At 35.1% G+C, this 18,616-nt stretch overlaps 2 protein-coding genes across 2 annotated transcripts; both read right to left on the bottom strand.

Annotated features, from left to right (window-relative positions):
* Positions 1-5,111: 5,111 nt before the first annotated feature.
* Positions 5,112-6,059, bottom strand: LOC308351187 (olfactory receptor 10AG1-like; the record flags this gene model as incomplete). Its single annotated transcript, XM_080816650.1, has 1 exon — positions 5,112-6,059. The coding sequence occupies exon 1, from the start codon at positions 6,051-6,053 to the stop codon at positions 5,112-5,114; it is 942 nt and encodes a 313-aa protein (XP_080672776.1). The 5' UTR covers positions 6,054-6,059.
* An 8,155-nt stretch (positions 6,060-14,214) lies between these two features.
* On the bottom strand, positions 14,215-15,165 carry LOC308351055 (olfactory receptor 10AG1-like; the record flags this gene model as incomplete). Its single annotated transcript, XM_080816538.1, has 1 exon — positions 14,215-15,165. One exon carries the CDS (start codon positions 15,163-15,165, stop codon positions 14,215-14,217), a length of 951 nt encoding a protein of 316 aa, XP_080672664.1.
* Between the last annotated feature and the right edge of the window lie 3,451 nt (positions 15,166-18,616).

Here is an 18,616-nt window from a genome sequence, read left to right as displayed (position 1 = left end):
AATTGCCATGGGTGGGTGGGGGTACAGGGTAACTGTGTGATGGACATTAAGGAAGATACTTGATGCAAGAAGCACTGGGTGTTGCATGCAACTGTTGAATCACTAAACTCTACCTCTGAAACTAGTAATGCACTATATGTTAATAATTGACCAAAATAAAATAAAATAAAATAATTTCATCATTGTGCTTTATACCTGTTTCTGAAATGTATTTCTAACTTCTCAGAATTCTTTGCCATAGCTTACTTGATTTATCAAAGTTGCAGTGAAATAAGTCAAGCAGAGAGAGTCAAGTATCATATGGTTTCACTTATTTGTGGAGCATAACAAATAATATGGAGGACAAGGGTAGATGAAGAGGAGAAGGGAGTTGAGGGAAATTGGAAGGGGAGGTGAACCATGAGAGACTATGGACTCTGAAAAACAACCTGAGGGTTTCGAAGGGGTGGGAGGTGGGAGGTTGGGGGAACCAGGTGGTGGGTATTAGGGAGGGCACGGATTGCACGGAGCACTGGGTGTGGTGAAAAAACAATGAATACTGTTACGCTGAAAAGAAAAAAAAAAAAAGTTGCAGTGAAAAATAAATCTATGACTTTTTTAAAAAGTGAGCCACCCAGGCACCGCAGTCTATGACTTTTTTCACACTTAATTTAAAGAATCCATTTGAAACTGTAAAGGGGGAGAAAACAAGAAACAAAGTTTCATACACAATCACTTAATATCACAAATAGTAATATGTACATATTGAAGATGCCTAACATGTCTTCCTACAAGTTATATTTAATTTAGTGTAACAGTGACTAGTCTTTCCTATTTTATCCTTGTCTCATTTTTATAAAATAAAGCTCTTTTTGCTGGAAAGTACAGGTAAAATCAAGAACTAATCAATCATAAATATCTTAAAGGTAAGAAGATTTAGGGGATTTATCAACACTGTACTTAACACCCACTTCTCTGATTTGAATGTGCAACTCAGAGGATACTCAGTCTTTATTTCTAAACATTCTTGTTAATACTGAGGACTGTTTCATTTATCCAACAATTATGTCACTTTATAAGTTTTGTTATCCTTGTAGATCTTTGTCCCTTCAGATTAGTTCCTTTTTATAAGGACTTCCATTTTAAATGCAACATTTAATGTAAAAGTTTGAATTTTCATTTTTAGGGTCTTGAATTTTAAACTTCCATCAGTTAACATGATGCTGTATCTCATCTTTGTTTAAGTATGTATAAGTATAAATACCTTAACCTACCTCATGTATTTTCTTGCATGTATCAAGAATTAAATATATTCTCCATTGTAATAGTGAGGAGGGTGTTGAAGATAATTACAATATTTGTGAGAATGCTATTTTGTTCTTTTCTTTGATAAGCACATGCTATGGTATAATGAAAACAGCATTAGTTCAGGAATCAAGATACCCAGTTTTTATTTCTAATTTACCCTAAATATGCATTCTTGAGGGACTCTGTTGTTATTTGTATCAACAACTCTTTCTATAAAATGGAAATAATGTTTCATATCACTATCCCACTTTAATATTATGAACATATAATCATGATCTTGGATCTAAAAAATCTTGTCAAAAATTCAAGAATTTTGGAGAAGGAGGCATTTCACCAGAAAACCTAGTTTTCTGGTGAATGAAGGCTGCACATATTTTTTTAATAGAGAGTGAGAGTGCAAGAGGAGAGAGGCAAAAGGAGAAAAGAGAAAGAATTTTTTTTTTCTTTTTAAATATTTTATTTATTATTAGAGTGCATGCCTGAGAGAGAGAGAGTGAGGAAGCATGAGCTGGGAGGGAAGCAGAGGGAGAGGGAGAAGCAGACTCCCCGCTGAGCTAGGAGCCAAATGCAGGGCTCCATCTCAGTAACTTGATGTGATGACCTGAGCCAAAGGCAGACACTTAACCAACTGAGCCTCCCAGGCACCCCAAGAGAGAAAATCTTAAGCAGACTCCAAGCTCAGCACAGAGCCTGACCCGGGGCTTGGTCTCAGGACCTGAGATCATGACATGAGCTGAAATCAAGAGTCCAACACTCTACCCACTGAAACACCCAGGTGCCCCTGCACTTTTTTTTTTTTTTTAAAGGCTGCACATTGAAACATGGAAATTATTTTAACTGCCACAATGTTAATACAAATCCTTCTATAATAGCCTTTAAATTTCCCTGCCTTTTTAAACCTCTGGGCAGAATCTATTTTGCTTTGGCTTCTCAAGTTATACACCAGAAAATATTTGGGTTCCTGGGCTTTCAGGGCCTATCACAGTTTCCAGACATGGAATATCATTTAGCTTTCTATCAACTCTCCATATCACATTATTTTCTTCTATGCCGTGTATCTTCTTGCTTCTAGTCAATTGATTTTCAGAGTATAAGCCTCTAGAAATGTTTTCTAATTAATTAACTACTTTCATTTTTTCTAATGAATTTTTCCCATTGTCATCTATTATCTTCCTCATCATAGTGAAAGAAAGTAGTTTGTCAAATTAGTTACCTGATTTTACTTGTGATTCTAAATGTGACCCCACTTGAAAAACAAAAGAGCAAAGATTTCCTAAAATCTCCTTTCCTTTTATTTTGATTTAGGATATGAAACAGTTTCCTAATGTTTACATATGCTTTCAGTACAGAAACCAAATGTATGGAGAAGCCTATTGATTAATTAATGGACTCTCTGTTTTACCAAATATTTTGAGTGCCATAGAATAATGACCCTCAAAGAAACATCAGATGTGTGTGTATACACACACACACACATACACACAAATACACACAAGCATGAGTAGTTGTGTAAATAAATGTCTGTGTTACAAAGAAGTAAAATCAACTTCTTAGAATTGTGAATGAATTGTTCTAGGAATAACACAATTTAAAAATAAGAAATAAAAGTTTATCTTGACAAGAAAGATATTTGTAATTTACAAAGCACATCTATTTGCTGTACATTATATTTAAAAACTAGTGGGACAAATAAATTTTCAGCATATAATTATCACTGTAAGTGGTTCCTGCTTTCTTGTTTGTTTCAGATTTTTACTTAAATTTCAGTCAGTTAGTATATAGTGTATACTTTGTAGGTTGACTAGTTAAGTGAGAAAATAATTGTTGATACTGTTCACAGATTTTGGGAGGAAGGTATGGAACTTCATTATCCAGCAAAAAATAATCAAAGTGCTCCAAGACCATAGCTTTTATTTGCCCTTCTATAAAAATGTTAGATTTGATGACATCTATTAGAGTTATTTTTAAATGTTTTCACCCTTGGTATATCTTCTATTTCAACTTTTTTTTCCCTATATTAGGCAGGAGGGACAACGAAAATGGAGAGAATTTTTTATAACTGCCTCACTCCATTCCACATATAATAGCTTCAGGAATGATACAATTTCTGCTTGGAAATTTTCCTGGCATTTTTTATTGTTCATGTTTCTATTTTATTAATTTGTTCCTATAGCCAATCATTTACATCATATTTTTTACAGTTTTGATATGTTCATATCAAGTGAGTAGAACTGACTTTTTCACTTATGGACTAAAACTTTAAAAGCAAGTGCAATCTTCAGCACATTCTTTTTTAATTGGAAGCACTGGTGACAGGTCATGGTTCCTTAGAGATTTGTTGCCTGCATACACAAGGATTCCTTAGATAGGCATAAATACTGACAATTAATAAGGTTAATTACATCAATACAAATAGAGAAACAATACAAACAATGAATCGTAATGATTTTCCTGATACACAATGAATACATATTTATGAATGCATATTCACATTTCATGATTACATGAATAACACACGCTTATTGCAATAAACTATAAACATCAGTAAAACAAAGGAGAAGATAATAGAATATTTTACCCTAATATACCCATAATTTATATCGATGATCATATTTTTGTTGATCACTTCCAGTATGTGTGTATATTGTATACAAGTTAGATGTGTAATATCTGTGTTTTTATAGCAGATATTTTTTTTAAAGATTTTAATTATGTATGTATTTGAGAGAGAGAGCACGAGCAAGTAGGGGGAGAGGCAGAGAAGAGAGAATCTTAAACAGATTCCAATCCTAGTGCTGAGGCTTATGCGGGGCTCGATCCCACCACTGGGAGTTCACGACTCAAGTGAAACCATAATCCAGTGTTCAACCAATTGAGCCACCCAGATGCCCCTGTAGTAGATATATTTTATAAAACTTTATTCCTTTTCCCTAATTTTCCCATCACACTATCATCTCTAGAAAAGTATATTAAAAATACATTCCCATAACTTTCTCACCTCCTTTTATTACAGGCAAATATTTTATTTTTTTTTTAAGATTTATTTATTTATTTATTTATTTGACACAGAGAGATCACAAGTAGGCAGAGAGGCAGGCAAAGAGAGAGAGAGGAGGAACAGGCTCCCTGCTGAGCAGAGAGCCTGATGCAGGACTCGATCTCAGGACCCTGAGATCATGACTTGAGCCGAAGGCAGAGGCTTAACCCACTGAGCCACCCAGGCAACCCACAGGCAAATATTTTAATAACAATATTTACTTTTATCAAATCATAAAACTGTATTACATAGAAATGTTTAATCTGGTAGTAGCATAAATTATGCTTAATATTGATTGGTATTAGTGCACTCAAATAGTTTATAAAACTATGTTTCCAGTGAAAGGTGCTTTTTTTCTTTAATGATTTCTTGTAGAGTCATTGCAAGATATACATATTTAATTATTTTAATGTTCATTGTCAAGCCGGTTCTTAAAGTGGTTCTTGAAACTCTACGGAAATGAATGACATGGTTTCCCGTAAGTAAAACAACAAAGTCTATATTACAACTAAGTTCATTACATCGAATCTTGTCAAAAGTTCTTACGGAGAGAGGAAAATAAAACGCAAGAAAACTATGAAATTACCAGTAGAATGACTTGTTATTTGATAAAATGTGCACAAATGTATGATTTGACACAGTATAACATTATAAGTAATGTTTAATTTGGAAAAAAGTTACTATTGTATAGACAGATATTAGAAATTAATATAAATATCTGTTGAAATTTCAACACCAATACATAAGGAATCAATTCCTGCAAGTATCACATTTTTGATGAAGTGAATTATTTACATAACAATCTTCTCAATGCCTTTATGACTTCCTTGTTCCTTAGACTGTATATGAGGGGATTAAACATGGGAGTCACAATAGTGTAGAAAAGAGAAAGCACTTTGTCAGTCCCTGCTGAGTGACTGGTTTTGGGTCTTAAATAGGTAATAATGGCTGATCCAAAGAACAACACCACAACCATAAGATGAGATGAACAGGTAGAGAAGGCTTTAGCCTGACTTGTGGCTGATGGCAATTTAAGGATTGTGGAGATGATTTTGCCATAGGAAATAAGTATCAAAAGGAAGGGAACTGTGACAATCAACACAGCAACTATGTAGACCATCATTTCATTCATAAATGTGTCCCCACAAGCAAGCTTGAGTATTGGGGGGATGTCACAGAAGAAGTGGTCAATTAAATTAGAGCCACAAAAGGGCAGAGAAAAAATCTGGAATGTCTGCCCTATCTGGACTGGAATTCCACTGACCCAAGAGCCAGCTACCAGTTGGATGCAAAATTTGTGGTTCATGACTAGAGGGTAGTGCAAAGGGTTACAAATGGCCACGTAGCGGTCATAGGACATCACCGTCAGAAGAAGGCACTCTGTGGCTCCCAACACAAGAACACAGCACATCTGTGTAGCACAAGCAACTAAAGAAATTGTTCTTCTCTGGGTCCAAAGGTTCATAAGCATTCTGGGGAGAGTAACAGAAACATAGCAGATTTCCAAAAAGGAAAAATTGCCGAGGAAAAAGTACATAGGGGTCTGGAGAGCAGGATCCAATTTTGTTATTAGAAATATGATGCCATTACTCATCACAATAACAATATAGATGACTAGGAAAATTCCAAATAGAAGCCACTGGAGATGGGGAACATCAGCAAAGTCCAAGAGAACAAATTCTATCAATTCAGTCAGATTTTCTTCTTGTGGTTTTCCTTGGTGTTTCATCTGTGAAAAGGGTCAATTTTGCATGTACTTTTATTTTACTTTAATGCATCAGTACCTATTCTCTAAATTGTATAAGAGTATCTACATTGGTTTTCATAATCACTGTAATTGTTTCTCATTTAATAATGTTACTATTTGTGTATTTCTCACTTTCTCAGTTTGGATCCTGTGGATTATCACTGTACACACTCCCCTGAAATTTCCTTTAAGATCATTCCATATACTTTCTGAATACAGCCCAGGATAAACCAAACTATGCCCTCCTCAGCACAGACACTGGAAACACTGGCAATTACTGAAAACAGATCTCCTGCTATGCCATATGATCCCATTCTTAATTACATTTCTTGACAATGCTATTGTACTTCCCTATGGTTTCCTCTACCACACTTCTGTAGAACTATATCAGACTTTGTCTTCCCCATATATTTTCAACTGCCTAATTGAACTCTTCAATATCCTCCTATCACTTGATTTCTTGATCATGCATTTTCTTATTATACAGTTAATATCATTAGGAAATGTACCAAAAAAAAAAAAAAAGAGTAGAAGAGTATTTTATCGCACATAGGGAAATAAATGTCTTTTGGTAGGATACCAAATGGGGACTATAAAAGGGTTTCATTCAGGAAAAGTTGCCTGGGAGCATGGATACAGATAAAAATAAAAAAAGGGTGACCCTGGAAAACAAGGATAGCCTGGAGTGTGTTCTTTACCTGTGGGTATGTGTGTGGGTATGTGTGTGGTGGGGGAAGGTGTGGGTCTGTGTGCTGTGTGATCTCCACTTTCTCTTTTGTTCCTCAAAAAACATTTGACATAACAGTTTCTAAACTCACTTCTCAGAGATAAGAATAGTGAAACTTACTAATGATAAATAATGTGATCATGTGTACACAGGTGTTATGATTACAAGTCAGTGCTTACTTTTCTAAATATTTTATTTATTTATTTGAGACAGAGAGAGAGAATCAGGAGAGGGGTAGAGGGAGAGAAAGAATCCCAAGCTGACTGTGCCAGGCTCAGAGCCTGATGTGGGAATCGATCTCACAACCCTGAGATCGATATTGTACCCTCGGAATTTCTTGGCTCAAGATCAGTCGCAGGTCTGCCTTTCATTTCTCCATTCTGGTGGGTTTGGACTTTGTCCACCAAACAGCATACTATAATGTCATGGATATGGAATCCACTGCCAAGATGGGCTGGATTTAAATCAAGGGTCCACCGCCTGCTAGCTCCGTGACCTCATGAGAGATGCTTAATCTCCTCATGTTATAGTTCACCCAACTACAAAACTGGCTAAATACTGTACCAACACTTAGGATATTTATATTAATGTACTCATTTCACACATGTAAAACAATTTGAAGTCCTGGCACTCATAAGAGTCTCTCTAAAGATAGCTGTTATCATTGTTAATAAAAACTAAAACTTACTCTTCTGAATTGTACTCTCTGTTCTAAGCAGCATGAAAAAATTCTCTAATTTACTTTTTCTTTGTATCAAGTGATTAATTTGGAAACAGAATGAGACCTCAAAGCAATCATCAGAATGTCATAAAAAATGTCACGTTCTGCAGATATGAATTCTCCACCAATATTTTTTTATGTATTATTATCTCTTTTCTGTGAACTTAAGTCCTAGAGTACCTATCACTGTTCAGCAAAGGTTGTTGCAGTTTGGCTAATTCCTTTTGTAAGTCTTTCTTTTCACTTACTAGTGTAGGACCTGGGAAGCAAAGACCGTGACTGTTTTCCCAGTTAGGATCACTATAGGTGTTAGAAAATGGCTGCACACATAAGATCATGCCAAGTATTTGATTCTGAAATTAAGTAAAGCAGCAGACATGTTTTAAATAAAATCATATTCTAGGAGAAGGAAAAGAAAAGTGAAGGGGGGAAATCGGAGGGAGAGATGAACCATGAGAGGCTGTGGACTCTGTGGGGGGATGGGTGAACCTGGTGGTGGGCATTATGGAGGGCACGTACTGCGTGGAGCACTGGGTGTGGTGCATAAACAATGAATCTTGGAACACTGAATCAAAAACTAATGACATATTTTATGGTGATTAACATAACACAATAAAAATTAAAAAAAATTAAAAAAACAAAAAAATCATATTCTTCAAGGGGAGAAATGGATTAATATACAAGATAATAAAATTCCAATCTTTATGTATCTCTATTACAAATGGCATTTATTTAATATAAATGATGTCATGTTTATTATTGGAAGAAAATTACTTACCATGCTAAATAAAATATAATTTCTAGTTGTACAAACTCAACATTTTGGTGATGAAATCATTGATATATAACATGACATAGTAAGATTTGTGTATGTATTTCTCAAGAGCGGAGCAAAGCAGAAAGAGCAGAGGTTTGCTCCATGAGCTCTCACAATATTATACTACTTTCTTTCTTATGAATATTTAAGTTCTTATTAATAAAGGGAAATAAAATTTAATGTTGTAAGAGTTTTCTTTAAACCCAAGCCTCCATTATGTGAAAAACTCCAAATGATTAAGAGAAGGTAAAACAGCACTCTACTTCAACTAAATATTGGAAGCCACCCAAGCTTCAGTTGTATTTATAGATTTGGTGTATATTAGCAACTTAAAACTTAAATTAATTTAAAAACAATATTGAATTTAAAACTGTTTTTCATTATCTTGCAAGTCCTTAATTCTATCACTTGTTTTCTTTAAAATACATGTTCTTTGGGTTCCCCAATGGTTGTAACATGATTTCACGGATTACTATGCCTTAAATCTCTTATTACATTATCAGGTTGAATACATAAATGTAACACTTATTAGTTACAGTGTATTGGTTCAAAATGAAATTTCCAATAATATTACATTTACCTAGAAAAATTACTTCAGTTATTATAGTTTTCAGTATTTCTAAATGACTTAATCCCATTATTAACATGATTTCATTGTAAATTTTATTTAATAAAATCAGAAATATATAGAAGTCACTGTAACAAAATGATATATGTGTTACTTTGTGTTAAATGCAAGTTTTAAATTTAAAAATATCATCTAAGCCTAGTATCAGTATAAATTAGTTTGCATTTACCTTTCTTCTTTGGGTTCTTGCTGATTTTTTTCACTATACAGGGTTTAATGGTTTAGTTACTGTATTTGAAAATCACTTGTGTCATCAAAGATATGTAAACCACCTTTATAATGATCTGTTCTTTCCAAACATGAACTGTTCTTTAAATGAAAGTTAGTTAACTCTACCTCAGGGATCTCTTCCACCTGACAAATTTAGATTTCTAATTAGAAGCATCACTATGGCATCTCTGATGTGTTGTATTTTAATTTTTCCACATAGTTCTTAGCCTTCCCAGATTACTTTCTCTTCAGCCCCTATATGGACTAGAGCAGACAGCATATTCCATTTCTTAGGCATGGAACAGAGCACTGAACACTACTATCTGAGACCATCCAAAATTGACACACATCTGATTCTTACCTTATCTATTCTATTATAAATGCTCCTTTGGGAGTCTGTTCCTATCAGACCGAGATGTCAAATTTGTTTTTCTTATGTTCTCCTCTATGATAGGTTCCTTGATCACTAGTTAGAGTTAGCCTGTGTAACCATTGTGTTAATGTTCTGATGAAAAATGTTATTTTTATACACAAAACTATTATACTATAAAAATGTTATTTTTATACACAAAACTATTATACTATTGGTTTCTTCATGGTCACCTGCAAAACTTGAGATTTAGCTGTTGAATGAATTACACATGGTTCAAAAAATTAAAATTTCAAGCTAAGGCTAATCTAAAAAGGGGAAATTTTTCCTTCTTTTTTCAGGCATATCAATCTTTTCCCAATTTCCTTTTACATCTGTAAGGTGTGAATATTTTCAAGCTTTGCTTAGGGTAAAATGAGAATCTGAAATAAATCTAGCTGAGATCATGGGAAAGACTCAGAGCAAAGAGGCTGTGAATTCTAAGCTTCAATTCTAGGAAAGGCAATTTTGTTCCAACAGGTTGTTTAAGAATCAGTTGACCACAGATTTGAGGGTCCACTTCTGGGTTCTCTATTCTGTTGCATTAATCTATTTGTCTGTTTTTATGCCAGTACCATGCTGTCTTGGTGATCACAGCCTTGTAATATAACTTGAAGTCTGGCATTGTGATACCACTAGCTTTGGTTTTCTTTCTTTCTTTCTTTCTTTCTTTCTTTCTTTCTTTCTTTCTTTCTTCTTTCTTTCTTTCTTTCTTTCTTTCTTTCTTTCTTTCTTCTTTCTTTTTTTATTATTATGTTCAGTTAGCCAACATATAGTACCTCATTAGTTTTTCATGTAGTGTTTAAAGATCCATTAGTTGCATATAACACCCAGTACTCATCACAACATGTGTCAATGTTCATAACAGCAATGTCCATAATAGCCAAACTGTGGAAAGAGCCAAGATGTCCATAGACACATGAATGGATAAAGAAGATGTGGTATTTATATACCATGGAATATTACTCAGCCATGAGAAAGGATGAATACTTAGCATTTACATTGACATGGATGGAACTGGAGAGTATTATGTTGAGCAAAATAAGCCAATCAGAGAAAAACAATCATCATATGGTTTCACTCACATGTGGAATATAAGAAATAGTGTGCAGGATCATAGGAGAAGGGAGGAAAAACTGAATGGGAAGAAATCAGAGAGGGGGACAAATCACGAGAGACTTTTAACTATAAGAAACAAACTGGTTGCTGGAGAGGAGGTGGGGTATGGAGTAATTGGGTGATGGGCATTAAAAAGGGCACATGATGTGATGAGCACTGGGTGTTATAGACGACTGATAAATTATTGAACCCTATATCTGAAACTAATGATGTACTATATGTTGTCTAATTGAATTTAAATTAAGAAAAGGAAAAAAAAAAAAGGAAAGGAAAAGTGTACTAAATAGATTAAGTAAGAATTCACAGAAAAGAGAAGAAGAGCATTCCTTAAATAGGGACATATATTCCTTTGTTTTGTTTTGTTCATTATTTTTTCTTTCTGATTGGTATGATTGTGATATTGTGACCTCAATAAGAAATACATGTTGATCTCTGGCCCTGACTGCTGACATCGTGCTCCTGGAACTCTTGTTATTTCCTAAGTGATGAGCACACTTGGAGCATCTTTTGTTTTAATATTTGGTCTTGACCCTGTTTCCTGACATGGTGCTCCTGAAACTCCTATAATTTCCTGGGCAGTAGGAGTGTCTTTTGTTCTAATGAGGCAACCTTGGGTGGGCTCCTGGATGACTTTTGCATGAGGACTGATTGATCAACAGAAGAAACAAGCCATGATTAGAAACTTAGAATTTTCAGCTCTCCTTACCTCCATTTTCTTTAGAAGAGAGAGGAGCTGAAAACAGAGTTAATGGCCTGCCTTGCCTATGTGATGAAGCCTCTATAAACATTCCTAAAGCTGGGGCTCAGAGAGCTCCCAGTGGGGTGAACATATCCATGTGTCTGAAGAGTGACACATCCCACTGCATGAGGACAGAAGTTCATACATTCGGGAGCCTCCTGACCTCACCCTATGTATGCATCTTTTCATCTGGCTATTGATCTGTACATAAAATTTATCTCCATTCAAATTCTAGCATTTGATATCCTAGCATCAAAGAGCAAAACTGAATCCAAAAGCAAATGTATGCTAAATCCTAAACATACCAACATTGTTAACATATATTAGTAGGTTTGAATTTTATAGTGTTCTAAAGTAAGTGAAGAATATTAATACAAAATCATATTGACATAAAATAATCACACTTTCAGGTGCCTGGGTTGCTCAGTGGGTTAAGCCCCTGCCTTTGGCTTGGGGCATGATCTCAAGATCCCTGGGATCGAGCCCCGCATTGGGCTCTCTGCTCAGCAGGGAGTCTGCTTCCCTCTCTCTCTCTGCCTACTTGTGATTCTTCTCTCTATCAAATAAATAAATAAATTCTTTTAAAAATAATTCACACTTTCTCTTCTAGGTTTAGTTATAGCTTCTTTTTCCTCCCTCAGTAGAACAGTGTAAGTACATATATTTTATATACATTATATATGCAATATATAATATAAATATATACAAATACATATATAATCATATATATGCAAGAAACTTTTGTTTTGGGACACCTGGGTGGCTCAGTCAGTTAAGCATCTGCCTTGGGTTCAGGCCACAATCCCAGAATCCTGGGATTGAGTCCCACGTTTGGCTCCTTGCTCAGCGGGGAGCCTGCTTCTCCCTCTGCCTGATGCTTCCTGTGCTCTCTGGATCCCTCTGACAAATAAATAAACAAAATCTTAATTTCTTTTTTTAATGTATGAGATTATGGATTGCTAACCTTCTTTGTTTTACAAACATAGTTATGTTTTATGCATGCATTTACTTTCTCACATGTCAGGAAAGCTTGGAAATTCTTCAGTGAAGGGGATCTAAAGCATTGTCTTGAAAGGCTGGCTTGTATTATATGGTGTAGATGAATTCCACTGTCTCAGTATGTTTCAACTGAGAGCACCTTCCCTTTGTTTCTTGGTTCCTTTTGCACTATTAAAAAAACACACCTCTTATAAACACTCTTGAACAAACACATTTAATAAAAATTCTTAAACGAATATAGGTAATAATTATTCTTGGAAAATATTATCTCTACAAGATGAGTTTTCATTGATATGTTTTTTTAAAAGATTTTTATCTATTTATTTGACAGACAGAGATCACAAGTAGGCAGAGATGCAGGCAGAGAGAGAGGAAGGGAAGCAGGCTCCCTGCTGAGCAGAGAGCCCGATGCCGATGCCGATGCGGGGCTCAATCCCAGGACCCCAGGATCATGACCTGAGCTGAAGGCAGAGGCTTTAACCCACAGAGCCACCCAGGCTCCCCTCATCGATACGGTTTTTAAAGTAAAAGGACAAGTAATTTAATTTTTTTCATTCAAAAGAATAAAATGCCAAATTACTTCCTAAAAAGGGTACAGAATTTATTCCAGAGAATTCAAATAGAAGCACTTCAATGAAAAGACTATTTACATAGTGCATTACTTTCCTAGATCTACTGTAACAAAATACCACCAATTGAGGAGCTTAAAACAACAAAAATTGAATCTTTCATAGTTCTAGAATCCAGAGTCCAATATCACAGTGTTAGCAGTCTCTCCTCATTCCCTCTACAAGATCTAAGGGAGACTCATTCTTTGTTTCTTCCAGCTCTTGGAGGCTCTTGATCTCTTTTTGGGTCTTGGTTGCATCACTCCCGTCTCTGCCTCCACCTTCACATGATGTTCTTCTCTGTGACTCTATTTTTTAAACTGTGTTTACCTTTCTGTCTCATAAGGCCACTGATCAAGGAATATATTGCCCACCTTAAACCAGGATGATCTCATTTCCTTGACTTGATTACATCCACAAAGTCCTTTTTTTCTTCTTTTTTTCTTTTTTTTTTCAAATAAGGCACATTTGCAGATTCTAAATAGACATTTATTTTAGAGGGACCAACATTTCATGGGCTACACATCCATTTGTATAGATTATAGTGAAAAGTCCAGAGGCTTGTAATACTAAATAGATATTATCAAAGCAAAACCTGAAGCTACAAGTGGGAGGGAATGATGTCACCAGAGTAAAGGGCAAATTCTCAGGATTTGTGATCTTAAAGCAACCTGGACAATGACAAGAGACAGATGGAAGGGCAAAGGCAAAGAAAATACTGATTCTCCTGATTCCACCATCTTGGCTGCTGCTGGGTTTTGTCACTGACTAAATTCAATCACAAGTACAAAGAATGGCAGCAAATATATTTGAAGGAATGGGAGTGTTAAAAAAAAATTACCACAGCACACGACCCTCATCTTTCATTTAAAAACACACCGAGTTGGCTATTATTGTATTGTTCAAGCAATCTCTTAACTCACTAGTTCACAGTAGAGGACAGATGGATCTTCAAATTAGATTGTTGCAATTGAGATAAATTGTGTTTTGATTATACAGAAGCCCTTATTTCAATCCTATAAAACTAAGGTTCCTGAATATAATGTGAGGATGCTATGATGACATTAATGATAATTATTGAGAAATAAAACTAGAAGACATTTTTTCTATTGTCTCTACATGATGAACACATAGGCAAATTCTTTCCATAATTTCATGTATTTGAGTCATATTAATAACTTTGTTAGTAGTTTTCTCAGTGCTACCATGATGTCTTTGTTCCTCAGAGTGTATATAATGGGATTCAGTGTTGGGATCAAAACAGTGTAGAAAAGAGAGATCAATTTTCCAACTCCTTCAGACTGATTTGGTTTTGGTCGTAAATAAGTGATGGTAGCAGTTCCATAGAATAAGACTACAACTATCAGGTGAGAGGAGCAGGTGGAGAAGGCTTTAGCTCTCCCTTTGGCTGATGACAATTTTAGAATGCTGGATATAATTTTGCCATAGGAGAAAACAATCAACAGAAATGGAACCATGATGAAGACCACTGCAACTACATAGATTGCTATCTCATTCACAAATGTGTCCCCACAAGCAAGTTTGAGTACTGGGGGAATGTCACAGAAGAAATGATTAATTGTGTTAGACCCACAAAAGGGCAGCGAGAAAATCTGGCATGTTTGCCCAATTACAACTGGAACTGTACTGATCCATGACACAGTCACCAGCTGGACACAGACCTTGTGGTTCATGACTAGAGTATAATGCAAAGGGTTACAGATGGCCACATAGCGGTCATAGGCCATCACCGTCAGGAGAAGACACTCTGAACCTCCAAACATAAGGACAAAACACATTTGTGCAGCACAGGCAGAGAAAGAAATATTTCCTTTCTTGGTCAATAGGTCCATGAGCATTCTTGGGATAGTGACTGTTACGTAACAGATTTCTAAGAAGGAAAAATTGCTGAGAAAAAAATACATGGGGGTCTGGAGAGCAGAGTCAATTCTTATTATCAATATTATGATGCTATTGCACATCAGGATAGTTAGGTAGATGACTAAAAATACCCCAAAAAGAATCCATTGGATATTGGGAATATCAGAAAACCCCAAGAGAACAAATTCCACAATGGTAGTTATATTCAAAATTTCTGTTTTTAATTTGTTCTCCATCTGCAGATATAGTAAATTCAAAATGGTTAATTTACTTTTTTTTTTCTTTTTTAGAGAAAGAAAGAGTGCAAGTAGGGTTGGGAGGAGGGCAGGGAGAGAAGAGAGAGAAAGAGAATCTCAACCAAGCTCTGCACCCAGAGTAGAGCCTGACACATGGTTCTATCTCATGACCCTGAGATTATGACCGGAGTCAAAATCAAGGGCTTAGAAGCTCAACTGACTGAGTCACCCAGGTGCCCCAGTTCACTAACATTTTTGAACCACATTTTTCTCTCCTGTTACCTGGAGTAGATGGATGAATGTATTTATGTAATCTCAAATTATTTCCATTACTTTGCTCTATTTCTAGGAAATGATATGTGGAACCTCAGAAGTGAACTGATGTGCAGTTAAAATCAATTCAAGAAATAAAATCCTAATATATAGATCTTATGCTTGCATGTAATAATACTAGAGATACTGAGAAGCGTGCATTGTTATTTACAGCATATTGTGCAGGAATAATCTGTAGTTATTTCACCCCTATTAAAAGTGAAATTATTTTTCTATTGTTTTTGTCTGAGTTCATCATATTTTTCTGTATTGGTTGACTTATTCCATCTTCTTTCAATTCAAATATTTTCTGTTAAACCTTTGTTTAATTCTTATTCAAAATGAGTTTTAAATCTTCCTATTTATATTCCAATGAGAATCACTTTTTAAAGCCAATCCTTTGTTCCTGAGGGAATAAATATATGCAATATTATTGTTCTACTTTATGTACCTCTCCATCACTTTTGCTAAATATTGAAAGCTTAATCTCATCATACTGCTCAATAATCTTCCTTATTAACACATCCTGTGCAATGCATGATAAATATCAAGTAAGCTTTAATCCAATCCAAAAAAATGACCCATTCAGTGCAATCTTTTTCCATATATTGCTCCTTACCTATGTAAGATTCTGTTGCAATCAAATGCAACTCCCTTTCTTTATATTCCTTTTTTTTAATTTAACCTATTAAAGTGTAACTTTTATTAAACCTAATTATTATTTATTCTGAACATGCAAATGGTCAGAGCATAAGAATGGGACTAACACACACACACACTCTCTCTCTATCTTACTTAACTTAATAATGTCATCTAATATTAGGCAGTCAATACTGCTTAATAATTTTATTATACTTTAATATTTGTTCTCCAACTTTCCAAAATAAATATTGTGTTTTCCTACTTCACCAAATCCACTATTCCTGTCTCCACCTTATATCTCTATCAGCTGACATTTTTGCCTTAATACTTTGATAAATAAAACTGAGCAAAAAATTTAAAAAATAAATAAATTTTAAAAACTGAGCAAATTCTCTCATATTTTCCCATTTCCATTAGAACTAGTTTTCAAAATTACCTTAAGTGAATATTTTTATTACAAATATAATAATGATTCTTATTTTACATATATCTAATTTTACTTTATCATTAAGAAAGGTAAGAACTATATGGGTCATGTTAAGTAATGGGGAGTGCAGGGTAGGCTGCCCCAAAATATACCACAATGGTATAATAATTATTTTGTATTAAAGTTACATAAGAAACAGCCAGTACAAGAAGAGCACTCTGACACCCTCTCCTTTTGTCTTCAGAAAGCAGGAAATAAATTTTTCCATATGAAAGGCCCTGTAGCAGGATATAAAGAGACATTTCCTATCTTCAGAGATAGGCAACTCAGGGTGGAAGAAACCTATTTAAACAAACCTTATTACTTTTACTGATTACTACCCCAGCCCAAATTCTGTTTGGAATCCCTTTGTCTAAGATGCATAAAAGCAACACGATCACTTCTTTAGGTCTCAATTTGTTTATTGGGCTTCTGTGGACACAAAATTATTTTTTTTTTCTCCTCTGTTTTGTCTCATGTCCGTTTCTCTTAGACCAGCCAGAAGAACCTTGAGGGATATAGAAAATTATTTCCTCCCCAAGAGTAGGTAACTCATTTTCCCATAAAGATCTCAAAATTTTATGCTTTTCTATTTTGTTCTTTGTATCTTGAGCCTCAATTTTAGAAGCACCCTTAAATAAAATAGTCTAGCAGCACAATTATAGCTTACCTTTATGAATTTGCATGAAGCTATCTATGTGAGTGTAGGTGTTTTGAAACCAATAAAATTTTTATGTTCTTTTGTGTCAGTAATTCACTGTAATTCTACAGTACTCTTGTTGGCTTCAAACATTAGTTGCTTTTAAATAGGAAGTCGTCATGCTCATCCTGGGGGACATCTTCTCTCGTGTATCATTTTGATTTCCAGAAGACTGCCTCTGTTGAGCAATCATTTGAGTTTATTTTGTAAAACTTTCTCTGTAGATGACTTGTCCTTTTCTTCAGGTTCTTCTTGCAAAAAGCTTCCCCACTATGGGGGGAGTCCCTAGGTGGAGAAAATGTGTCACTTTGTTGTCTAGTATTACTATCAGGAAAATAGTTTAATTTTTTTTGTTTGTTTGTTTTTAGATCCTTAATAATTGGTATGGATTTGCTTTTCTTACTTTCATTCTGTAATTCATCCTGGTCTAGATCCTCCACAACCTTAGAAAAATATGTTACATGTTTTATCACATGAACATGGTATTGGTTCTTGAATATATTAGGTGGTGAGATCTGTTTTCAGAAGAAGAGAGGTCTGTTCCTAGATTAAATTTTGTGGAAATTGAAGCATGCCATATCTGCTGACAAAAATCTAGATGGTTTAAAAAAAAATCTAGGTGGTTTTAAGTTATGTCATCTTCTCAGGCATCAGGGAAAATATCCAGCTGGTTCAAAATATAAACTACCTCAGAAATAAGCATTTAAAAATATTTAAGAAAGAAAGAGAGAGAGAGAGAAAGAAACCTTCCTGTCAGAATTGTTTTCCTATTTAAGCTACTTCTAGCTAGGTATGGAGATAAAATTATCATGCATAAAGTTGCAAACCCAATATCTACTTCTATTTGCAATTACATTTGTTTCTTCCTTTTGGGGGTTCTTTGGCTATTTGTGAAAATTCTGTGCTTCCATTTGTCAAAATGGTACATTTCTATTTGTCCAGATAGTATGTTTTCAAAACTGCCTTTCCTTTCTGTATTTTAAGCCTGCTCCTCTTCACTATAGCACGCTTCCTATACATTGGCTCTCTAGACTCCTTATTGTCACTGATTTGATATTGCTGAGGGACTTCCTTCACATTTATATGCAAATGGGCACTTCATTCATGATTTGCCTTAAATAAGATGTCAGTTACTTACAGGCTGGAACATATTGTATGCCCATCCCCCATTGGAGTAGACTGATCTAATACCTATCCTATCCTTAAGACAGAAAATTGAGTGTGGGGCGCCTGGGTGGCTCAGTGGGTTAAAGCCTCTGCCTTCGGCTCAGGTCATGATCCCAGGGTCCTGGGATCGAGCCCCACATGGGGCTCTCTGCCCAGCAGGGAGC

Source organism: Martes martes (genome assembly GCF_963455335.1).
Source record: "Martes martes genome assembly, chromosome: 10".
Taxonomy (NCBI): domain Eukaryota; kingdom Metazoa; phylum Chordata; class Mammalia; order Carnivora; family Mustelidae; genus Martes; species Martes martes.
Note: the sequence above shows the minus strand (reverse complement) of the source record. Positions and strands in the feature narration are given on the sequence as shown.